At 38.9% G+C, this 25,728-nt stretch overlaps 1 protein-coding gene across 1 annotated transcript; it reads left to right on the forward strand.

Annotated features, from left to right (window-relative positions):
• Positions 1-302: 302 nt before the first annotated feature.
• PSMG2 (proteasome assembly chaperone 2) lies at positions 303-25,728 on the forward strand. The gene is made up of 7 exons (XM_037508877.2): positions 303-508; positions 7,023-7,194; positions 8,831-8,889; positions 11,505-11,623; positions 12,344-12,517; positions 23,869-23,989; positions 25,403-25,728. The coding sequence occupies exons 1-7, from the start codon at positions 452-454 to the stop codon at positions 25,493-25,495; spliced, it is 795 nt and encodes a 264-aa protein (XP_037364774.1). The 5' UTR covers positions 303-451; the 3' UTR covers positions 25,496-25,728.

Below are 25,728 nucleotides of genomic sequence, written 5' to 3' on the forward strand. Positions count from 1 at the left end.
ACCACGCAGCGACCAGCCCCGGGCCGAGCGCGCCCAACTGTTGTTTTCAAACGGCGGCGGAGCGCAAGGCCCCGGGGCTGCCCCTCGCCCTGCCTGAGCGTCTCCGTTTGCCGTTCCCTCTATCCCGGGGTTCCTGCCCCGCGAGTTCAGCGCGTCCCGTCACCCGGCCTTCCCAGGGTCTCGGGGTGCGCTGCCCGCCCCTGTCTCTCTCCCGGATCCGGTCCCGATCTGCGTTGGTGCCCGGCAGGGAGGCAGGGAGCTGGGCGGAAACCTCAGGACCCCGCGCCCGGGGACTCGAAGGACCCCGCCCGCGGGTCCTCGGCGAGCGGCGTCGCTCTCGGCCCCAGGGACCCCGCGTGGGGAGCGGCTCTTGGGTCGTGGTGCTGCAGTGTCAGCGCTCTAGTTTCTGCCAGGCCGACACACAGCCCCTCCTTCCCACCTCGCTGCGACCATGTTTGTTCCCTGTGAAGAATCGGTCCCCGACCTCTCGGGTTTCACCCTCCTGATGGTGAGTCCTCACTTTCTCGAGCTCTCCACTTCGCGTCTTGACTGCTGCCTCTCAGAGCGGGTGCGGTGTGGTCCCCACCCCAACCCGGGGTTTTCATCCGACCCTGGGATGGAGAGAGCCCGTGTTTCTGTTCCAGGTTTTTAGCCTACACTGAAAACGGGGAGGTTGTCGCGCGGGGCCGCGGTCCCAATAGAACTCTTGGTTGGCGCATCACCAAACGTATCTAAGACTACGGTCTTTGTTGACTGTAAAACTTAATGTTGGGTAGTACAGATAAATTGCACTTACGGTATGGGGGTCATTTTCCATAGTTTTTATCCTAGAAAACCTTCAGCTAGTTTTAGAATCAGTCGTAAGTTAGCAAGTCATTGTCAGTAACCAGGAAACTATAGATAATAAAAGTAATGCTTGCCAGTACTGGCTAACACTGGGTTTTATCGCTTCTAACCACTTTCTTTTGGTTCTCTGTCAGAAGTTACCTTAGACTTGTGGCAAGCTTTGGGCCTTCAGCCCACCACTTTGAGCAAGGTTTATTTGGCTGCATATTTGCCCGTGAGGGGAAACTATTATTTCTTCGAAATCCATTTTTTTTCTCTCTCTCTCTCTCATGCAATGTTATATGTCAGTTATATCACCACTTAAAAAAATATGGTCATGAGAAAATCTTTTTTGGTGGTTTTCATTGTAATTATGCACACAAGAAATATCAGTGCTAAAATTAATGGGTGACAGAGTACTGAGGAGTAAGATTTTGCATAATTTCAAAATATCTTCCTGAGAAATATTTATTAATCATCAAAGTGAAGAGGGATCTTTGTGGAAGATATCTGGCAGAAAAGAAAAAGAAAATGTTGATAGGGGAAGGCTTGCCTAAATGATGGGTGTGGTTGGAATTAGTGCATTTCAGAAAGATGTATGTCATAGCAGAGGCACAAATAAATGCTTGGGAGACCTGGGCAGCAAGGATTCTAGAATTGCACATTGAAAAAGTATGGTCTGGAGGCGCTGTTAGCCCAGAAGACACGGTTGCCCAATAATTTAGAGTGATATAATGCCGGGGACCAGCCTCCGGCAAAATGTGTCAGGGGTTCCTGAAAGGATGAGACAGCCTCGGCGACTTGTAAGGGGCTGAAACTCAAGGGCTGAGGGGAAGGGGATGAGGTAGAATGAGGAGACACCGACACTTGGTGAGGTGTTAGTATCTTCTGCCCAGAGGCTCAGCAGGTTCTTTATTTATACATTTTTTGCAAGCAGTGAGATTACATTATCATGTGCATAGAAACAAAACAGAAACAATCAGTGCATCTCTTTTTCCATAAGCTTTTGGCCACTACGTGCTCTCAGTAAGAAGGCAACCTTCAAGGTTAATAAAAAACTAAGCCTTACACTAGAACTCATTGTTTCAGCTAAACAATAACCTAAGACAGTGGATAGCCGCCAGTACATCCCTATCAGCCAAAGCCTAAGCAAGAAAAGACTCCTCTTATTCGTGTGGCCTTCAGCCGGGACCGGCTGCTACTCAGCTATCAGAACTTTTTCTACTTAGAAACTCCTAACTCAAATAGCTTCATTTAAAAACTTTCCCAAGAAACTTCAAAAGAAGGCAAAAGAAAGACCCACTACAACTGTTGTGCTGGATTGCTGCACAACAACCGCTTCCCATTGCAAAGTGGGCCAAACTGCCCAACAACTAATTTCTAAACAAACAATTTTCCATGCTATTTACTTACAGTATGCTGATACATATAATTTATTGCCTAATATACTTTCTGATAAATTTTTCTCTCTCTATGACCAAGAACAAAAAGCAAAGGATGCCAGATCTTCAGCCCCACGGTGTGAGGCCCTTTAGCTTTGACCCCATGGTGTGAGGCCCCCCTCTCTTAGCTGCTTGTCAGTATCCTATCTGGCTGGGGCAGCAAGGCCCCCTGCATTATAATGGTGAGACAAAGCAATTATTCTTCCCTTCATTAAATGTCAAACACCTAAATCTAGAGAAGAAAGTATTTCAAGAAGGAATTGGCTACCTGTCAGAAATCATCAGGGAGTTTGTGAAAAATAAAGTTTTGATGTGTAGATTATTGGCAATAACCTTGACAATTACAATGGAAAAGAGGGAAGCCACATTGGAGCAACTTCAATGAATGAGAGGAGAGATCGTTATGTATATGTATGTATATATTCATACATTAATTCAGAGTTAAAGTTCCTGCTTATGTTTTACTAGGCAGATAGAACAACGTTGGCTGTGTAAGGGAGGCTGAGAAGTGAAATGGTATCTAAGGGAGTCTGTAGGATGTAAGGCTATATTTGTTAGAGAAAATGTACATGCTAATGGGAAGATCCAATATGAAAAAAAGGTGATGCAAGAAAGGGAGGATCTAACCAAAGTGGCAAAGTCTTTGTGACAGGAAAAGGAAATTATAGGAGATAACCAAGGGTTTAGGTTTAGTACATGAAAGTAATGAGAAATGGAGATCACTTGTATGCTGAAAACCAAAAACAGAAAAATGCAATTGCTGAAAGAATGTAAAGAGAGAGCCACATTAAAGAGATACTTTGGAAGATAGAATCAATGTGGTTGGTAAGGGAAAGGCAAGCTTTCTGCTTTAGATAATTAGGTGAATGATTGTGTTCTTTTCTGAAACAAAATATATGGATGAGTTTGGGCAAAAGTTTTGTACATGTTGATTGTGTATTGCCTGTGATACAACTACGTGGAAATACTCATTAGACTCTGGAGTTCAGTTGTGTTCTAGGCTGTAGGTAGATATTTTATAGTTGGCCTATCTAAAGTTGTGGTGGGGGGCCTCCCCGGTGGCGCAGTGGTTGAGCTCTGGGTTGCGAAGCTGCCCGCAGCATCTGCAGCGCCGGTTCAATCCCTGGCTGCTCCCCGGCCACCGGAGGAGGGTCCCACATGGCGCGCAGACCTCTCCTGCCGCCCCCTGCTCCCCTCAGCGGTGTACTTTGGTCCTTCTGCCTGCTCTGCTCCCGCTCTGGCTCTGGTGAATTCTCTCACCCTCCTGCGCTTCTGACTGTACCCAGTGCTTGTATAAATAAATGAATAAATATTTTTAAAAATTTAAAAATAAATAAATAAATAAAGTTATGGTGGGGGGAGCAAGGGAGGGAGGGAAGGAGAGAGAGAAAGAAAGAGGGAGGGAGAGGGAGAGAGGAAAGGAGCGGAGAGAAGAAGAAGGGGTACAGGGGGGAGAGGGGAGACTGGGGAGCATATTTGTGTGAAAAGATGCTCACTCCAACCTTTAGCCACTAACAAAGCAAATGGAAAGAATACCCAAAAGAACTTCTTTGTTCATACCTCTAACCTTTACACTTGTTTTCCCACTGCCTGAAATAGTTTTTTCCTGGTCTGTATGTGGCATTCTCCCTTAGTTCTTTCAGGTTATAGTTACCTGTCAACCTGGAGTGAGACTTTCCTTGATCAACCTATGTAAAATTACCACCAACCACATATGTGCACTACTCAGTTTTTCTCCATAGCACTTACTACTGTATGTTTTATATTTATTACAGGTAAGCCATTCCCTCACTAGAATGGTAAGCATCCCAAGGGCAGGAACTTTTGTCAGTTTGTTTTACTGTGTTCCCAGAGTATAAAGCAATGACATAGTAGGTGTTCAAATAAACATCAAATCAGTACTCTCAGCTAGAACAATTAGGCAAAAGAAGGATTTAAAAGGAATGCCAACAAGGGAAGGACAAAGCCATCATTTGTAGATGATGTGATAATATACATAATATACATAAAGAACTCTAAAGACTCCATTGGGGGGAAAAAAACACTAATTGAAGCAATAAATTAGTTTGGCAAAGTGACTGGTTATAAAATCAGTACACAAAAATCAGTTTCTATTATGCAAAAATTGAGCTAGAAGAGGAAGAAATTAACAAAACATCTATTCACAATTACTCCCAAAAATTAATACCTAAGAATAAAAAAATTAAGACCTAGGAATAAACTAACAAAAGATGTGAAGGACCTGTGCCAATAAAACTATAAGACATTGTTAAAAAAAATAGAAGAAGACGTAAAGAAATGGAATGATATTCCCAGCTCATGGATTGGAAGAATTAGCTTTGTAAAAAGGGCCATCCTACCAAAAACAATACACAGATTCCATGCAATCCCTATCAAAAGTTCAACGGTATTCTTCAATGAAATGGGACAAACATTACTGAAATTCGTATGGAAGTGCAAAAAATACTGAATAGCAAAAAGCAATCCTGACATAAAAGAGTAACAATGGTGGTATCGCAATTCCAGACTTTAAACTGTATTCTAAAGCTATAATAATTAAAACACCCTGGTTCTGAAACAAAAACTGACACACAAACCAGTGGTATAGAATTGATACCCCAGAAAGAAACCTACACCTATATGAAGAGTTAGTCTGTGACAGAGGAGCCAAGAATATATGCTGGAGCAAGGAAAGCCTCTTTGATAAGTGTTAGGAAAACTGGACATCTACATTCAAAAGAATACAACTATCTCATACCATGCACAAAAATCCATTCAAAAATGGATGAAAGACTTGGATGTAAGACCTGAGCCATAAAATACATAGACGAAAACAAAGCAAAATACTTCATGACATAGGCTTCAGAGGTGTCTGCAGATTCATTTCCAGCAGCAAGGAAAACAAATTAAAAATCTTATGCACAGTGAAAGAAACCATAACTAAAACAAAAAAGCAACTCACTGAATGGGTGAAAATATTTGCATACTATACTTCTGACAAGGGGCTGATATTAAAGATATACAATGAACTCGTGCAACTCAACAAAAGAAAACAATTGAAAAATGGGCAGAAGAACTAAATAGGCACTTCCTGAAAGCAGACATACATATGGCCAACAGACACATGAGAAAATGTTCAGCCTTTATTGTCAGAGAAATGCAAATCACAACGTCAGTGAGATACCATCTCCCATCTGTGAGAATGATCCATCTAAAAAAATAAAGTGCTAGTGAGGATGAGAAAGGGATTTTCTGCACTGTTAGTGGGAAGATAGATTTGTCCAGCCCATATGGAAAACAGTGGCCTTTTCTCAAAAGATACAAATGGATGTGCCGTGTGATCCAGCAGTTATCTAGTTATCTACCCAAAGGATACAAAAACACTAATTCAAAGGAAAACCTGCACTCCCATGTACATTGCTGCACTATTTACTATAGTCAAGATATGGAAACTACCTAAATGCCCCAAAACAGGTGAATGGATCAAGAAGGTATATAAACTCACATCTGCGAGAATGGCCCATAGTAAAAAAACAACAACGAAACACAAAAACAAGTACAAATGCTTGCAAGGATGTGGTGAAAAAGGAACCCTGCTTATGGAAATGCAGCCACTATGGAAAGCTGTGTGGTGGTTCCTCAAAACACTAAAAATGGATCTACCATATGGCACAGCGGTTCCACTGCTAGAAATCTCCCCAAAGACCAGAAAAACACTAAATCTAAAGGAAACTGTGCACCCCTATGTTTATCTCAGCATTATTTACAATAGCCAAGCTACAGAAACAATCTAAATGCCTCCAAACAGATAAATGGATCAAAAAGATGCAGTATATATACACAATGGAATGCTACTCAGATCAAAAAGATAAATTCATGCCATTTGTGGATAGAACTGGAGGGATTATGTTAATTGAAGTAAGTCAGGAGAAAAAAGAAGTATCAGGTGGCCTCACTTTTATGAGAAACCAAACAAAGTGTCAGGAAAAACAAAGAAAGGCAAAACTTGCATAGATCTGAGGCTTACAGCAGGGGAAGGGGAGGTAGAGGGGTCAAAACAGGGTAGAGAAGAGCACAAGGGACTGTGGTGATGGATCAGGGCTGTGGTGTTGGGGCTTCAGGGACAACACCAGAGGGAAGAAATCAAATACTATCCAAAAGCTCACAAAAATGTCAGAAAATAAGTAATTAGGTGTGGTACATACACACAGTGGAATACTACATAGTAATCAAAAAAGATAAACCATGCCATTTGTGGCAGCATGGAAAGAGCTGGAAGGGATTATGTTAAGTAAAAAAGTCAGAAAAAAATATGTGTGGGATGGTTTCACTTATATGCAAAATATCTGACCAAGCAAAGGGTCAGATAAGCCAAACTCAAAAATTTGCCCTTGAAAGCTGACTATAGAGTGGAAGTAACCAGAGGGAGTGTTCGGAGAACAACACACCATGGTGTTGGACTATGGGTGCTTTGGTGGTGATTATGCTCTGGCAACAACACCTGAAGGGGGTAATCCTGTACATCTAAAATAAAACAATGATGTAAACCAGTGTTAATTCCATAAAATATACTAAAAAAAAAAGCTCTACTGTGGAGGAGACCCCGGTGATACTTCATCTCAGCTAACGTAAGTCTGTAAATAGCTGTGATGCTGTGAGCATTCAGTACTGGTGCTGTGATTATTTTCCTCTTTCTAAATTTAAAAGTGATGTTAATTTTAATTACTTATTGAACATATTTTCTAATGATTTCAGCCAGCTGTATCTGTTGGAAATGTTGGCCAGCTTGCAATAGATCTGATTGTTTCTACTCTGAATATGCATAAAATTGGTTACTTCTATACTGATTGTCTTGTGCCAATGGTTGGAAACAATCCATACGCAACTGCAGAAGAAAATTCAACAGAACTCAGTATAAATGCTGAAGGTATGTGTATTTTATTTTACTGCAAGGTAAAGTTGTTTTGAATTAGAAATAGACTACGATGGTGCTTTGTAGGAAACATTTAATGCCAACTTTGTGCAGCATTTGTGGCATGGTTCTATTTTTTTCCGTCTTAGTCATTTCTATCTTTTTTTTTTTAACATTTGAAAGGACTGGAAAACACCTACAAACACCTACATAGCCACAGGCGGGGCAGGAGTGCCGCGCACAGCAGTGAACGATGAGGCTGTCTCAGGGTTGAGAGACTGCGCAGGGTGGTCAGGGATTCCGCTGAAGAAATGACAAACAGACACACTTCAAGAGAGAGTGTAAATCTGAGTGCGATTTTATTTAAGTTAGTTGCCAGTATATATATGTTTCCAAAAGCACAGAACAGTGAATGGATTTAGCTTATCACTGAGTGATTTACCTCATTCCTAAGTAGATAGACCATTAGTTTTGTTTTTAAACTATATGATCGCATTTTTTGTTTTACTAACTACTTTTTTCACCTAAACTATATTTTAATTATAACAGGGTTTAGTAACGTTTCATTTGAGTCAGCCTTGTGTTAAGGATTTCATATGATTTTTTAATTAACAACAAATGACCTTTATAGAAGAAAGAAGGAAGTTTAGAAAGACAATAAAGGGATAAAGTTTGTAGTTCTAGAAAGACGAGATAAGGTTTTTTAGTTCCTGGTGGTCATAATCTTTTGATAAGCTTCTGTCTTATCTATGTCTTCAGGGAACTTTGCTGTACTTCCCCTGCTTCAGGGAGTTTTGCTGTTCTCCCCCTGTGCGCTGGTTCCTTGCCCAGCCGGACCTAGGGACCTTGGCGAGAGCCATTAGCCCTAAAGGTCACTGCAGGGGGAGGTGCAGCACAGGAGAGCTGCCTCTTTAGCCGTTTCTTTTTTTTTTTAATGCATAGAACTGGGGTACAGGCCAGCAATGCGAGGAGTGAGAGGATTCACCAGAGACAGAGTGGGGAACAGAACAGATGGACTGACTATAATACACTGCTGAAGGGAGCATTGGGTGAGACAGAAGGTCTGCTGCGCCATGTGGGTAGCTCCCTGGCTGCCGGGATTGAACTCAAGGTGTAGAGGCTGTGGATAGCTTCACAGTGCTGTGCTTACTAACCCTTTGCGCCACCAGGGAGGCCCCTGGTTAGCTATTTCTTAATGGCAACTTTTATGAATGATGCAATTGTACTGGTATCTTTAAATAGAATTTAAGATTTCCTTTTTTTTTAATATGGGTTTTTTCTCCCTTTTTATCTTAGTTGTGTTTTTTGTTCTTATTTATTTGCATAAGTAAGCATGCAAGAAGAGGGAGGGAAAAAAAAAATTCCAGAAGATTCAGTTCTATCAACGTCAGAAGAAAAATAATTGTCAATATATTCTTACAGGGAACTTTTGAAAAATGAATCTTTCATTTCATAAAATAAAGCCAATAGATGCATTTGAAAATACTTCTAAGATATTTTAACCAAGTGACAGTCCATATGTTGTATATGTTTTTAAAAAAACATTTAAATAAAATGTTCTTATAATTCAATTTTAATTTTTGTCATTAATTTCACTTGTATAATACCTTCATTTTATTATCATAATGATTTCATTTTCTTGTTTCTGTAGTATATTCATTACCTTCAAAGAAACTCATGGCTCTTCAGTTAAGATCCATTTTTATTAAGGTTGGTATGTTGTATTTGCCTTTCTAAGGTTATTAATACAAAATATAATTAAAAAAATACTAATCATTCAGAGTTAAGATTCACAGCCTTTTCTGTTCCATTTACAGTTAAGAAAGGTCTGATTCTATAGAGGAAAAAAATTCATAAAATTTCAGCAGTGTTACCATTATATCATGATTGAAAGGAATTAGGACATATAACTTACCTATTGTTGATTTGGGTAGCACTGGTGAAAAATATAAGCATATGAATGTTGTAGGTTTATTTCATTTGATTACATTTCAGCCAGTGCCATTAGCATATAAATTATTTACTAGAATGTATTTTAAATCCAACTTCTTTCCTCCTTCACTGCTACTGTGTGAGTCCAAACCACTGTCATCTGTCATAGCTGGGATTCTACCCCTTGTATTATCCCACACCCCATAAACAGTCTGTTCCAAAGAGCACCACCAATGAACTTTTAAGCCTATGAGGTTCTTCCTCTATACTGTCTGATACAGTAACTACTAGCCACATATAGCTATTTTAATTTTTTTAAAGGATTTATTTATTTATTTATACAAGCACTGGGTACAGTCAGAAGCGGGGGAGGGTGAGAGAATTCACCAGAGCAAGAGCAGGAAACAGAACAGGCAGACTGACGATATACTGCTGAGGGGAGCAGGAGGCAGCAGGAGAGATCTTTGTGCCATGTGGGACCCTCGCCGGTGGCCTGGGATCGAACCGGCGCTGCAGAGGCTGCGAGCAGCTTCGCAACCCAGCGCTCAACCACTGCGCCACCAGGGGGGCCCTTAAATTTTGATTCATTAATTAAAAGTTGATTATATTAAATATTCAGTTTCTGTGTGACACTTGCCACATTTCGAGTTCTCGGTAGCCATACATGGCAAGCAACTGCTATTAAGGGCATTTCTGTTATTCTGCTGGACAGCTGATCTTGCAGCCATTCCTGTGTGCTCATTGCCTGTTCTACTTTTTGCTCACACTGCTTCAGCCGCACTGCTCTCCCTGTGTTATTCAAATAGGTTAAGATCACTCCAATCAAAGTCTTTAGGTAAATTTCTCTGCCTAGAATGCTTTTTCCCTATTACCTAAATGCTTCACTTACTTTACTCCTTGCTTAAATATTACCTTATAAAAGCTTCTCTGAACACCTTTTTGATCATTTATCTTATCCTGTGGCAGTTTTCTTCACCATTCATCACTACCTGGCCTGTCATTATCTGCATCTAATAAAAATGACTTATGCAACCCTTGTAACTCTTAAACCCCCAACTTCTAGAATAGTGCCTTCCATGTGGAGTAGCTCTCAATAAATGTTTATTGAATGAATTAAGGTACCATCTGTTCAGGAAGTTAGAAATTGATCAATATTCCTCCTCCATGCCCAACCTAGTCTTTATATTATTATAAAAATGGAATTTTACAATACATTCTTCTTTTTTTGTCTTGCTTCCTTTACTCAGCATTCTATTTGTGAGATTCATCCATATTGGAAGTTATACTAATTCATCCATTCTCACTTCTCTTTGGGATTCTGTTATAAAAATAGATCATAATTTACCCATCATACTGGTGAGGGAACATTCAATTTTTAAAAAAAATTCAGGCTATTGTGAATAGTGCTATGATTATTTTAATGTATTTTAGACTTTTCAGTTAATAATATCTAGAATATCATACCCAGTGTTTTATAGTGAGAGTTGCTAACACTTTTCCATTGTGCCACATTACTCTTGTTCTCTTCCTAATAGCATTGTAAGTTCAAGAATTAAGAGAGATGACTCAATCACTTCTAAATGAAATGTTTGGTAGATGGAAATCTAGTGATTTAAAAATAGCGAATATTTATTGAGCATTGATTCTTTGCACAAATATTGCACACACACACACACAGTTTCCTTCTCCAAACAGTCCAGTATGTTTGGCATACAGTAACAACAGTATGATATTTCACCTCTTAATATTTTAGTACACATCTTTCCAGACAAGGACATTCTCCTTCACAATCATAACACCATTACCACACCTGAGAAAATCAGCACTCAATGAACTATTTAGTAGTATCATCAAACATTTAAATTCTCACAGTTGTCCCCAAAATATCCTTCAATTCTTGATCCAGTCAAGGTTCATTAATTGCATTTGGCTCTTACGTCTTTTTAGTTGTATCCTTAAATGTAGATTTAACCCTGCTTCTCTTTGTTTTTCACAAAATTGAAGAATCAAGGCCAAATGTTCAGCATTTTAATTTCACCTAATTGTTTTCTCATGATTACATTCAGGTCAGGGGTTTCTCATAAGAATGTCTCATAGGTGACCATATGGCAGTCTTAAAATAGATTATTTAAATAGAGAACTGGGCAATTTTCCTTTCTCAGTCAGTATAGAATTTTTTTGATACTTAGATTGTTTACAATTTGTTCCTTGATTGTAAAGAAATAATAAATAACTGCCTGCTCCTCACTTTTCATCTTCAGTTTAAGGACAGTAAGTATATCTAAAAATACTTATAATTATTGTACATACATTATATAACATATAAATTTGGCAAAAATATTCTCTAAAATCTAACTTTTAAATTTTCTTTTCTTTCAATGGTTTAAACAAAGTATAAATCGAAGTCATTCTGTGAAAAACTGCTTTCCTGGGTGAAAAGTAGTAACTGTGCCAAAGTTATTGTTCTCTCCAGCAGTCATTCATATCAACGTAATGATCTACAGCTTCGTAGGTATGTATTTGCCTTTTAAAAATTATTTTTATGATTTATACAGTATTATAATTTATTAAAAAGTTAAAAGAAGGGTTAAAAGAAGTGATGAGATAAGAGGGAGTACTGTTAAGCAGATTCTTTTAGTTCCTATGGACCACAGGGAAAGTTTTGATGTAAAGATAAAAGTAGTTCTGGAGTCTTACTTTGTTTGATTGCATGGCAATAACACAGAGCTATACTGATGAAGATAAAGAGGAGCAAAGGTACTTAAGACTTACTGGTTAATTTTTGAAAAATTGGATTGATATTTCTATTTCCAAATGTTCAACCATTTGTATTTATAGAAATCCAGTTGCCTTTAAGTATAGCTCCTGTGCATGTCAGACTGACGACTTATATATAAGAAAAAGTATCCAAGAGCTGGAAGTATAACTATTGAGTGACATTATCGTTCATATACCTATAAAATCATGATGAAAGAATATCAGCTAAGAGTAACCTTTCAAAACTGTTACTTTTTTCTAGAAATACCATAACAGGCTTTGTGTCCAGAAGGAAGCTTAACTGTGGGATATAGGTTTGTCTTTGTGATGACCTTGTCTTTGTTAAGTTTTCTTATCTCTTTACTTTTTTTTACTGTGGACACTTTTCTTTTTGCCTTGTGCAGCAGAATATTAGACAGTAAGATAATTTCACATTTGTGAGTTTTTAGAAAGTTAATTATATGATTGTTTCTAGTACTCCCTTTAGGTACCTACTGACACCCTCCATACAAAAAGGTGTTCAAAATAAAATAAAGAGCCTTAACTGGGAAGAAATGGAAAAAATCCCATGCATTCCTGAAATAGATGATTCTGAATTTTGTATCCGTATTCCTGGAGGAGGTATCACAAAAACACTCTATGATGAAAGGTAGGTTTGTTTGCCTGTTTGTTCATTTGTTTCCCACTATGTTTTAAAAAGAAATTAAGATAATTGATAGTATCTTAGAATACTAGTTAGAACTCTGAAAATATATTTTACAATTAATACTGTATTAGAGTTCCTTATATTCAGGGGAAAGGTTAAATTTTGGTTATAGGAGAATTGGTTCCTAAATACCCACACATTTATGCTTTTTTTACATGTGGTGTGTTTTGGGGTCTTAGGTATCCTCTATGGTCGGTCTTTTTTTAATTGTGAAATATACATTCAATTAATCTTTTTTATTTTTATTTTTTTTTTAATAATAAATTTTATTTTTATATTCCCCATACAATTGCAGCCCCCCCATTCTGACCCCAAACCCTCCCCTCCCACCCCCGCCCCCCTAAAGTGTCTCTGGTTCGTAGTTTTTTGTTGATTTTGATTTTCACTTTCTTATAGTTATTCGTTTTCCTGGTCCCTTATTTAAGTTTTCTAGATTCCTGCTATGAGTGAGACCATCCGGTATTTTTCTTTTTCTTTTTGGCTTATTTCACTGAGCATGATCCCTTCCAGCGCCATCCATGTTGCTGCAAATTGCATGTGTTTATCTTTTTTGAATGCTGAGTAATATTCCATGGTATATATGTACCACATCTTCTTGATCCAGTCATCTATTTTTGGGCATTTGGTTTGTTTCCAAAGCTTAGCTATTGTAAACAGTGCTGCTATAAACATAGGGGTGCAGGTGTTCTTTGGAATGGATGTTTCTGTGTCCTTTGGGTAAATACCTAGGAGTGGAATTGCTGGATCATATGGAAGCTCTATGTTTAGTAGGTCCAGAAATCTCCACACAGCTCTCCACAGTGGTTGGACCAGTTTGCACTCCCACCAACAGTGCAGAAGAGTTCCTTTTTCTCCACACCCTCGCCAACATTTGTTGTTGCTAGTTATTTTAATATGTGCCATTCTCACTGGTGTAAGATGGTATCTCATGGTAGTTTTGATTTGCATTTCCCTGATGACAAGTGATGTTGAACATTTTTTCATATGCCTGTTGGCCATTTGCATTTCCTCTTCAGAGAAGTTTCTTTTTAGCTCTTCTGCCCATTTTTTGACTGGATTCTTTTCTTTGTTGTTGTTAAGTCTCATCAGCTCTTTGCAGATTTTTGTGATCAGTCCTTTATCATTAGTGTTGGGTGCAAAAATGTTCTCCCAGTTGGTGGGGTTTCTCTTTGTTTTTGTTATTGTCTCTTTTGCTGTGCAGAAGCTCTTTAATTTGATGTAGTCCCAGCTGTTTATCTTCGCCTTCACTATCACTGCTTTGGGTGATGTGTCTGTAAAGATGTCTTTGATGTGCAAATCACGTAGTGTTTCGCCTATATTTCCTTCTATATATTTTATGGTTTCAGGTCTTATGTCTAGTTCTTTAATCCATTTTGAGTTGATTTTTGTGTATGGTGTGAGGTAGTGGTCAAGCTTCATTCTTTTGCATGTAGCGACCCAGTTTTCCCAGCACCATTTATTGAACAAACTTTCTTTGCTCCAATGCATAGTCTTTGCTCCTTTGTCAAAGATTAGTTGACCATAAATCTGTGGGTTTATTTCTGGATTTTCTATTCGATTCCATTGGTCTGTATGTCTGTTCTTGTTCCAATACCATGCAGTTTTGATGATTATGGCTTTGTAGTAGAGTTTGAAGTCTGGGAGTGTGATGCCTCCATTCCCTTCTTTTTTTTTTCAGGAGAGCTTTGGCTATTCGGGGTTTTTTGTGATTCCATATGAATTTCATCAATAATTGTTCTATTTCTTTGAAGAATGACATTGAAATTTTGATTGGAATAGCATTGAATCTGTATATTGCTTTTGGAAGGATGGCCATTTTAATAATGTTTATTCTTCCAATCCATGAGCAGGGGATGTCTTTCCATTTCTTTGTGTCTTCTTCTATTTCTTTTAACAGTGTTTTATAGTTTTCTTTGTATAGGTCCTTTACCTCTTTTGTTAGATTTATTCCCAAATATTTGATTTTTTTTGTTTCAATAATAAAAGGGATGGGTTTTTTTTATTTCTTCTTCTTCAGATTTATTGTTTGTGTATAGGAAGGCTACTGACTTTTGCGTGTTGATTTTGTATCCTGCCACTTTACTGAACTGATTGATGAGTTGAATTAGTTTTTCTGTGGACTTTTTGGGGTTCTCTATGTATATTATCATATCATCTGCAAATAGTGATAGTTTGACTTCTTCTTTTCCTATTTGGATTCCTTGGATGTCTTTCTCTTGTCTTATTGCTCTGGCTAGGACTTCCAGTATTATATTGAAAAGCAGTGGTGAGAGTGGACATCCTTGTCTTGTTCCAGATCTTAATGGAATTGCTTTCAGCTTTTCACCATTGAGAATGATACTGGCTGTTGGCTTGTCATAGATGGCCTTTATGATGTTGAGGTATGTTCCTTGTATCCCAAGAATTTCAAGGGCTTTTATCATGAATGGGTGTTGCACTTTGTCGAAAGCTTTCTCAGCATCTATTGATATTATCATATGGTTTTTATATTTCTTTTTGTTGATGTGTTGGATAACATTGATTGATTTTCGGATGTTAAACCATCCTTGTGTCCCTGGAATGAATCCTACTTGGTCGTGGTGAATTATCTTATGGATGCATTGTTGGATTCTGATAGCTAAAATTTTATTGAGGATTTTTGCATCAGTGTTCATTAGGGAGATTGGCCTGTAGTTTTCCTTTTTTGTGTTGTCCTTGTTTGGTTTTGGTATTAGTGTAATGTTGGCTTCATAGAACGTGTTTGGTATTGTCCCTTCTTTCTCAATTTTTTGGAAGAGTTTGTGAAGGATAGGCACTAATTCGTCTCTGAATGTTTGGTAGAATTCATTTGTAAATCCATCAGGTCCTGGGCTTTTGTTTTTGGGGAGGTTTTTGATTACCATTTCAATTTCGCTGCTTGTAATTGGTCTGTTTAGGTGTTCTATTTCTTCTTTATCTAGCTTTGGGTGATTGTAGAGTTGTAGGAATTTGTCCATCTCCTCTAGATTGTTAAACTTGTTTCCATATAACTGTTCATAGTAGTTACTGATTATTCTTTTGATTTCTGCTGTGTCCGTTGTGATTTCTCCTCTTTCATTGATAATCCTGTTTATTTGTGCTTTCTCCCTTTTTTCCTTTGTGAGCCTGGCTAGGGGTTTGTCTATTTTATTGATTTTTTCAAAGAACCAGCTCTTCGTTTCATTGATCTTTTGGATTGTTTTTTTAGTTTCAATTTCATTTATTTCTGCTTTTGTTTTTATTATTTCTTTTCTTCTACTGGTTTAGGCGTTTTTTTGTTGTTCTTTTTCTAGATCTTTGAGCTTCGAGATTAGGTTGTTTCTTTGAGTTCTTTCTTGTTTCTTGATGTGAGCTTCTATTGCTATATATTTTCCTCTTATTACTGCTTTTGCTGCATCCCATACATTTAGGATATTGGTGTCCTCCTTGTCGTTCAATTCAAAGAATTTTTTAATTTCTTCTTTGATCTCCTCATTAGTCCAGTGGTCTTCCAGTAGTGTGGTTTTTAATCTCCATGAGGTAGGAAGTTCCTTGCCTTCTTTTTATGGTTTATTTCTAGTTTGATGCCTTCATGGTCAGAAAAGATGGTTGATATGATTTCAGTCTTGGTGTATCTGTTGATGTTTGTCTTGTGCCCCAGTATGTGATCGATCCTGGAGAATGTTCCATGTGCGCTTGAGAAAAATGTGTACTCCGTTTTTTTGGGGTTTAGTGTTCTATAGATGTCTGTTAAGCCCAATTGCTCTAGGTCCTTATTTAGAGCTTTGGTTTCTTTACTTATTTTTTGTCTTGTTGATCTATCCATTGTTGATAGTGGTGTGTTGAAGTCTCCCACTACGTATGTGTTTTCTCTGATGTCTTTTTTCAGAGAGGACAACAGTTGTCTGACATATTTTGGTGCTCCTTCGTTTGGTGAGTATATGTTAATGAGTGTTATTTCTTCTTGAAGTATTGTCCCCTTGATCATAATGTAGTGACCATTGGGGTCTCTTTTTATCTTTTTGAGTTTGAAATCTGTTTTATCTGATATAAGTATAGCTGTTCCTGCTTTCTTTTTTGGTCCATTTGCTTGTAGGATTGTTTTCCATCCTTTAACTTTGAGCCTATTTTTATCTTTTGTAGCTAAATGTGTTTCCTGGAGACAGCAAAAGGTTGGGTTTTGTTTCTTAATCCAGGCTGCAACTCTGTGTCTTTTTATTGAAGAGTTTAGTCCATTTACATTTAGAGTTAATATTGATATGTTAGCATCTGTATTTGCCATTGTGTTTGTCTTTCCTTTGATTTTATTTATTTATTCTTTTAATAACTTTTTTTTTTTTTTTGGCTTTCTTTCATTGTTATTCGTCCCTCTGAGGTTCTGGCTTTAGGACTCCTTGTAGTATTTTTTGGAGTGGGGGTTTAGTTGCAATGAAATTCCGGAGTTTCTGTTTGTCTGGGAAGGTCCATATTCTTTCTTCAAAGAGAAAGGAGAGCTTTGCGGGATAGAGAATTCTTGGTTGGCATCTGTTTTCTTGGAGTCTGTTGACTATGTCCCTCCATTCTCTCCTTGCCCGTAGTGTTTCTTTGGAGAAGTCTGATGTCAGCCTGATTGGCTTTCCTTTGAATGTTATCTGTTTCTTCCCTCTTGCCAGCTTCATTATTTTTTCCTAGTCCTGGATTCTTGGGAACTTTACTATTATGTGTCTTGCTGTATTTTTCCTTTCGTCGTGGAAGTTTGGTGTTTTTCTTGCTTCTTGTATATCAATTTTCATCTCCTTCTTCACATTTGGGAAGTTCTCTTCAATTATCTCTTTGAATATTTTCTCTGTTCCTACATCTCTCTCCTCTCCTTCTGGTATTCCTATAACTCTTATATTTCCTTTCCTCATGGAGTCAGATAGTTCCCGAAGTCTTTCTTCGTTCTTTTTCCTTCGTACTTCTCTTTCCTTTTCTGTTTTGGTTCTTTTTATTTCTGTGTCTTCAAGATTACTTATTCGTTCTTCCATTTCATCTATTCTGCTTTCATTGCTTTTCCCAGAATTCTTTAGTTCTTCCATTAATTCTTTGATCTCCTGCATTTCTTTTACTTCCCTCTTTAGGGACTCAATTTCATTCTTCTGACCATTGTTTTCCCTCTCTAGGGACTCAATTGCATTCTTCTGATCGTTGATTATTTTTCCCTTATCATTGTTTTCCTTTATGACTTCTGTCAGTTTTTTAATCACGGCAATTTTAAATTCTCTTTCTGGAAGGCTCAGGAGTTCTTCCAAGTTACTGTCGTTGCAATCTGGGGGCTGGTTTTCTTTTTGTGGTGTGCTTTTTCCCTGGGGAGTTGCTAGGTTGCGTGTGGTTCTTCTCCTCCCTACTGTCTGTTTTCTAATTTGCCGTATGCGTTGGGACACTGTGTAGTTGGGACTGGCCGGCATCTTGGGTGAGCTTCTCTGCTCTCCTCTGGTTCCTCCAGGAGTCATCTGTCAGTTTCAAGCAGTCTTTACTGGAGAAAGGTCCCTGTTCTAAAATGCCGATGTGGGGACACACTCCCCTGTGCGCCTGGTCTGCCCCGGCGGTGGGTTCCTGCTCCCCCTCTGGGCTTGGACTGCAGGCCAGAGGGGGTCTGGCGTGGGCGAACTTCCCCCGCTCACCTCTGGCTCCTGAGGAAGCCTTCTGCAGGTAGTCTTTACTGAAGAAATGTCCCTGTTCTAAGATGGTGATATGGGACACACTCCCTGTGCGTCCGGTCTCAGGCACACTCTTCTGCGCGCCTGGTCTGCCCCGGCTGTGGGTGCTCGCTCCCCCTGTGGGCTCAGGCTACTGGTCGGAAGGGGCCCGGCGTGGGCTAACTCCCCAGCTGGCCACTGGCTCCTCTAGGCGCCTCTGCTGGCTTCAAGTCTCTAGGTGGCGCCAGAGATCTCTCCTGGAGCCCTTGGGGAGCTGATTTTCCACCCCGTGGGACAGGGAACAGAGCGGGAATGGTAGGGTACACCTCAACGGCTTTGGGGTGCTGTGTCTGCCTTGTGCCCCACCATCGTGGGGAACCCACGCCCCTAGTTTCGTGCCCCGGGTGTCAGTTCCAAAGCCCTCAGTTCCAGGACGCAGGCTGTAGCCCAGTTCAGTGGCGCGGGAATGGCGCCTTTTGAATCCCGCTCCCGTGCCTGGGCGCCTGGGCCTGCTCACTCAGTGAGGGCCTCCGCGCGTCTCCCCGCAAGCCTAGGTCGCAGGCGCAGGGACCTGGGCAGCTGTGATCTGGATCCGCGTTTGCTTTTCAACTGCACTGCTTTTCCGCGCGCGATCCGGATTCTGATCCGCACTTGGTTTTCCAGCGCGCTGCTGTTCTGCGCAATCCTGACCGCGATCCGCGCCTGTTTTTCCAGCGCGCCGCCTTTCCCCGCAGGCTTACTGGGCAGCCCGGGGCTGTGTGCTGGTGCTGGTCTCCTCCCCGGGGGCGGGGCCTCTCTTCAATGGCGCCCGGAGCCGTTTGCTCACCTCCGGGGTGGATCCTGGGGGATTCTCCACAGCTCCCGTTCACGGGGTGTGGTGGCTGAAATAGTTCCTTTCCACTCACAGTCCCGCTTGCTGCGTCGTTTGTTCTTGTTGGCCGTTTTGGTTTGTTGTTTTCCTCCTCTCTGCTGGTCGGAGAGTGCGGCCTCTGTGGGCGGGGGAAGGGAGCAGGGTTCTGCGCTTCCCTCCCTTCTGGTCCTTTTTTATGGCCACTTTCTTCTTCGGGCAGTTCGCTGGCGTCACCCGTTTATCTTCCGTGTCCCAGTTCTCACTGGGACCTGCCGCTTTTCCTCCCTATTAACTTTTTTTAATGGGAGATCTTACTCGCAGTGTCTCCTCTCCGCCATGTTGCTCCGCCCCCCCCCCAATTAATCTTTTTTAAAGTGTACCATTACTACGTTCGGTGCTGTGTACACATCACTACTATCTACTTCCAGAAGTTTGTCATTGTTCTAAATAGGAAATCTGTACTCATTAAATAATAATGCTTATTTCTGTAAAATCGGTAATAATGTCCTTACTTTCATATCTAATTTTAGTAATTTGAGTCTTTTATTCTTAATCAATTGTGCTAACCACAATTTTGTTGATCTTTAGAGAACAAACTTTTTGGTTTTAATGATTTTCTCTATTGTTTTTCTGTTCTTTATCTCCATTCTGATATTTATTCTTTCCTTCTGCCAGCTTTGGGTTTAATTTGATCTTTTTTTTTCTGTTTCCTAACATGTAAACTTAGGTTATTATTATTTTCCTTTCTACTTTATTTCCCAAAATGTAGCATTTTAACTCCTCTGTTACCATAGCTTAGAAATTCTGCTTAAATTGTAATCTGTCCTGTGCTATAAACCACCAACTTGTAATCATTCTTTTGCTTTATTCAAACCCCATTATGTGTTGTCTAGACTGATATATTGGTCTGCTCAGGCTACTGTAACAAAATGTTACAGACTAGGTGACTTAACCAATAGAAATTTATTTTCTCATCGTATTGGAGACTGAAAGTCCAAGATTGGAGTGTCAGTTTGGGTGGGTTCTGGTGTGTACCTAAACTTGGAGACAGCCCCCTTCTCACTGTATCCTCACATGGCACAGAAAGAGAGCTTTCTTTCTCTTCTTATAAAACCATAGTTATTAGATTAGGGCTCCACTCTTATGACCTCATTTAACTTTAATTGCCTCCTAAAGACATTCAACAAGTAAATTTTGAAGAGTCACAGTTCAGTTCATAGCAACTGCTATCAAGTTTTCTTAATCCTCCATCTCTTCTATTCCGTTCTCAGCAGCATTGCTAGAATTAACCTTTTACAGTACAAAACTTTACAAGCACTCTCTGAGAAAAGTCTGTCAGCAGTTTTACTTGCTGTTTTCAAAATCTGGCTCCATACTCCTTACTATGCCATACAGGGCCCTCCAGAATCTCCTCACTTGCCTCATTCTTTGGTGACCTCTCTACCTTGTATTCTGTGCTCCAGGTAAACTACTGATAGTCAGGATTTCCCAAAAGCTGTCTCATTCTTCTTTGGTTTTGTTCTCTGTGCTTTTCTCCTCTATCTCCCTTGTAAAACCTTGCCTAGTTTCCAGGAGTTACTCATATCACATCTTCATCATTCCTTCAAACTGACTTATTTACAGATCATCCTCCTTTGCTTCTGACTATGTCAGAGTAACTTGCCTTCCTGCCATGAACAACTAAATTGGACAAAATAAATGATATAACTGTTCTCAGACATTGGACAAGTAGCGCATAGCTGTGATTCCTGAGAGAAGGCAAATAAAGTCAGTCCTACATTTGACCCAGCTTTTTACTTGGAGTTAACTTCTAGACATAACAAAAGGAGCAGGAGGAAACCCAGCAGAGCACAGTAGTCTTGCCTAGTTGAGGAGGCAACAGATTAGCATTCGAAAGAAAAAGCACCTGGAAAATTCTAGGCAGAAAACCAGAAGTGGGCAGGAGCTACTCAGAAGAACAGCTCTATGTATATATCTTCCTGATTCTTTTTCTGAATTCTGAGCCACATGCATGTGGCCTAGATGAGGCCAAAGAATAACTTCTGGGTAGCTGTAAACTTGCCCAAAAAGTTAGCAACAATATGAAGAAATAAGTAAGACATACCTATCATAGAATTTTTGGAAAATACCAAATATTCAAAAGAAATATAATTTAAAATGTTCTGTAACTGAACACAGGTATAACTACTACTACTTTTTTTATGCTTTCTTCCAAACTTGTTTAAAAATATTTGAATCTAAGTATCTGCAATATAATGTAATTCTAACATTGATAACTTAAATTAGAATTCAGTGTCTCAAGGATTTCTCACAAAATTGATTTTCTTTCACATTTTGAACACAAATCTTTTATATATTTATAGCCAAACCTATAACCAATGTTCAGTGCAACTGTATTTTCATTGCAATAGAGAATTTTTGAAATTGAACAAAAAGATTGAGATCATATGGGTTGTACAATGTTGAGTCCTTTTTTTCTTCCTCAATGCGTAGATGAATGTTTACTAAAATATGTATAGTATACATAGTTCTTATTCCCACTATGAAAGCATGTACTCTGGTTTCTGCAAAAGATAATTTTAATTACTTTAATAATAAACAGTGGCATTAATATGACTGACCTGAGATCTTGTATGGCCAAACCTTAATTGGAATAGAAGTTTGTACTATAATAATGGATATAGCTCATTTTAATACATGCATAATGTATAATATATGTATAATGTAATATAATAATGGCTATATCACAGTTAGTAGTAGTCATTAGTGTCACAGAAAGTAATTAGTCATTTTTCACTGTTTTTTTACAGAGAGGACTAGAGGAGGATATTAAAACTATTATTCTGCTCTTTATATTACAGAGTTAAAGCTTAGGACTGTACTCCTGAACTTTACAAGCTAGAACCTTTTTAAATGAAGGTACAGCCAGGGAGGTTAGCCTTCTCCAGACACGAACCTTTTCTAATGCTATCGTAACATGAGTATTTTATGAACTAAAATCAGAGTCTTCATAACTTACAGTGGTTCCATGCAAAACTTGAGAGCAGTCCTTAAGATATCAAAGAACTGGGGGCCTCCCCAGTGGCGCAGTGGTTGAGCGCCGGGCTGCAAAGCTGCCCGCAGCGCCGGTTCAATCCCCGGCCACCAGTGAGGGTCCCACATGGCACGCAGATCTCTCCTGCCACGCCCGCTGCTCTCCTCAGCAGTGTACTTCGTCACTCTGCCTGTTCTGCTCCCCGCTCTTGCTCTGGTGAATTCTTTCACCCTCCCACGCTTCTGACTGTACCCAGTGCTTGTATAAATAAATAAATAAATTTTTAAAAATTAAAAAAAAAAGATATCAAAGAACTATGAGCCTCCCTGGTGGCGTACGGGTTAAAGACACAGCACTATCAAGTGATAGCCACTGCAGCACAAGTTCGATCCCCAGCCCGACAGGGAGCAACCCACATGGTGCAGCAGACTTCTCCTGTCTTGTCCACTGCCCCTCAGCAGCATAATTCAGTAGATCTGCCTGTTCTACTCCCCATTCTCTCTGGTGAATCCTCTCACCCGCTGTACTTCTAGCCTATACCCCAGTTCTTGTATGTATAAATAAATCTTAAAAAAAAAAAAAAGAATGACGTTCTGAGATGGTAAAGTAGTGCTAACGACTTCCCACTTCCTATTTTTACCAACTGGTAACACTGGCAAACTGTTTTGCTACCATCTAAACCTACATTTCAAAGTTTTCTCCACATATTAAATCCCTCAGAACCCAATTCACCTTTATTTCTTTAAGCCTGTCAGTCATGTGCTGACTGGCTTAGCGTCAGTCAAGCATTTCATTTTTCTCAAAGTTACTGTTTTTAGGGTGTGAGAAATGATTTTTACTTTTGTTGGCAAACAGGAAACTTTTTATATTGGTGTATTTCCATCTAGCTGGAAGCATTTATAGTGTAACAGGAGACTGTGTTTTGGAGTCATAAAGACCTAGGTTCAAATCCCATCTGTTTACCTCGTAGGTAGGGCTTTGAGTATGTTAACCATATTTCATTCCCCTTAAACCTTAGTTACCTCATAGTAGTAGCTAACATTTACATAAGTTGACTGTACCTAGGGCACTGTTTTAAGCATGTTGCCTCCATTACCTCCCCTTAACTTCACAATAACTTGTGAGATAGGTTCTGTTGCAATGCCTCCCTTATAGATGAGGTACAATAAAGCCCTAAAGTAAATTGCCCAATATCTGGTAAGTGGCAGAGCTAGAATTTGAACCTTTTTATTCTGTCCTTGTTTCTGTTACTTCAAATTGATCCATTTATAAAATAGAGATGATAAAACTTTCTGAAGGATTGTGCTAAGGATTGAACCGTAAAATATGCGGTCAATACTTGGTACATAATGGTATCTGTAAGAAGTTATATTTTTCACCATTCTTTTGCCTTTGCTGCTTTAGATTATTAACAAGAGTGTATTTTTTTCCCTCAGTAATCTTTGCTGTGGTGCTTCTAAAAATCATTGTCTTCTATAATAACTTTTGGGACATGAAAACATACCTTACATGTTATAGCCAAAGATAGAGGGAATGATTTTCATGCAACTTTGCTACAAGGCTCAAACATTCATATTCTCAGAGTGGACATAACATGGCTTCTAGTCCTGTCCCGCAAAATAGAATGTATTTGGGACAAAGGGAGATAAATAAGTGACTTTATGATGTCATGTTTTCTCCTTGCCTAAAACCTGGCAGATTATCTTAGATATGAAAACAGACATCACCATCTTATATCAGTGGAATTATACTGAATTATTCTTTCTATTTGTTATAGCTGTTCTAAAGAAATCCCAATGGCAGTCCTGCTAAAATTTGTTTCAGAAGGAGACAACATCCCGGATGCATTAGGTCTTGTTGAGTACCTTAATGAATGGCTTCACATAATCAAACCATGTGTAAGTTTTACTACAATGTAAGCTTCTGATTTTTCTTCATAACCTTGCTTTTGTCTTTTCTGCTTATCTTTCTCTTTTTAAATCAAAGTAATAATTGCATTATGACATAACAAGTTTCAGGTGAAACTGACAATCAACATGTGCACATACACTGCATTAAGTTCAACACAAAAAGTACAATACTAGCCTTTTATCCTATTTAACCATTTGTTTTCTTTCCCTTCTGGTAACCATTAATTGGTCTTCTAAGCCAAAAGTTTATTTTTATTTTCTTTCATTCATCCATTTGTTTGTTGTCAATGAACTTACATTTTGTGTACTATAAAAATAGGCCAAGTGAGTGAAAATTTATATTAAATATAGATGTATCTTCATATGTTTAGTTTACCTGAACTTTTTAAAAAGGGCAGTTGACCACCTATTGCCTACATTTGTTTGAGCGAGGCTAATTTTTTAAAAAAGGAAACTCTTAAATAACTTCATTGTATTCATTGTTAGTATTTCATTACATGAAAACAGCTTCTTACAAAAATAAACAAGTCCTCATTGGAAGTCAGGATTTTTCTTTTTAGGAAAGCAAAAGGTAAGCAATGCTGTAGCTGTTATAATTAAAATACTTTTAATACTTGCATTATAATTAAATACTTTATTATGAAATAAGAGCATTTCACTCAGGGAGATCACCTAGTCTTTAGATTAATCTAAACAGGAGTACTTTTAAAGGTTGCATTATATGGTCCATAACAGTTTTTTTAATTCATGATTTTGTGAAGAACAAATTAGTACAAATCACATAGCACTGGTTTTTTTTTTTTTAAAATCCTGGTATCTTTTGTGCTTGTTTTTACCTGAAGGACTCCATCTGTATCCTTTTTGGCATATCTTGATGATATGGAACTTGTGGTAACTTATCTTCAGTTGATATAAAGACACAAAAACTTGTTTTCCCTTATGAAACTCAAAAAAGATTCAAAACAGGGCCTCCCCGGTGGCGCAGCGGTTAAGCGCTGGCTTGCGAAGCTGCCCGCAGCCTCTGTGGCGCCGGTTCGATCCCCGGCTGCTCCCCGGCCACCGGAGGAGGGTCCCACATGGCGCGCAGACCTCTCCTGCCGCCCGCGGCTCCCCTCAGCAGTGTACCTCGATCCTTCTGCCTGCTCTGCTCCCTGCTCTGGCTCTGGTGAATTCTCTCACCCTCCCGCGCTTCTGACTGTACCCAGTGCATGTATAAACAAAACGAACAAACAAATAAATAAAGAAAGAAAGAAAACATGCCTCTATAAAAAAAAAAAAAAAAAAAAAAAAAGATTCAAAACCAAAACAGAAAACTAGAGAAAGGAGAATTTTGTTATACTTATATGTTTAAAAAAGATATACTGGTAAAATTGAAGGATTATTTTTTTCTTCAAATTACAGAATGATGACCCCACATCGTCTGCCTTGCCCTGGAAAATGCCAAGTTCTTGGAAGTTACTCTTTGGCAGTGGCCTTCCTCCTGCGCTTTTTTGATCCATTCTTAGTTTCATACCTTATGTCCCAACACAACTGTTAACCATTGTACATAGAAAGTTGTATTATATGAGAACATATAAGGAATTAAATCTTTACTTTTTACAAAAAATTAAAAAATGGATTAATAAAATGGATTTTGTTAATGGAAAATCAATTATTTTGCCATGCTTTTCATTATATGCCACAAATGTAAATTGTGTACAATAAAATATTTCCTAATTTCTTTTTAA

Source organism: Talpa occidentalis, unplaced genomic scaffold, assembly GCF_014898055.3.
Source record: "Talpa occidentalis isolate TD23 unplaced genomic scaffold, MPIMG_talOcc4v2.1 talOcc4.13, whole genome shotgun sequence".
Classification (NCBI taxonomy): Eukaryota; Metazoa; Chordata; class Mammalia; order Eulipotyphla; family Talpidae; genus Talpa; species Talpa occidentalis.

What these genes read in the sequence shown, in the direction of transcription:
- PSMG2 (XM_037508877.2), top strand. Translation starts at nt 452, where the DNA reads ATGTTTGTTCCCTGTGAAGAATCGGTCCCCGACCTCTCGGGTTTCACC. An exon ending in TAAGATCCATTTTTATTAAG is followed by an intron (nt 8,890 to 11,504) that starts GTTGGTATGTTG and finishes GTTTAAACAAAG; the next exon opens with TATAAATCGAAGTCATTCTG. An exon ending in AATGATCTACAGCTTCGTAG is followed by an intron (nt 11,624 to 12,343) that starts GTATGTATTTGC and finishes GATTGTTTCTAG; the next exon opens with TACTCCCTTTAGGTACCTAC.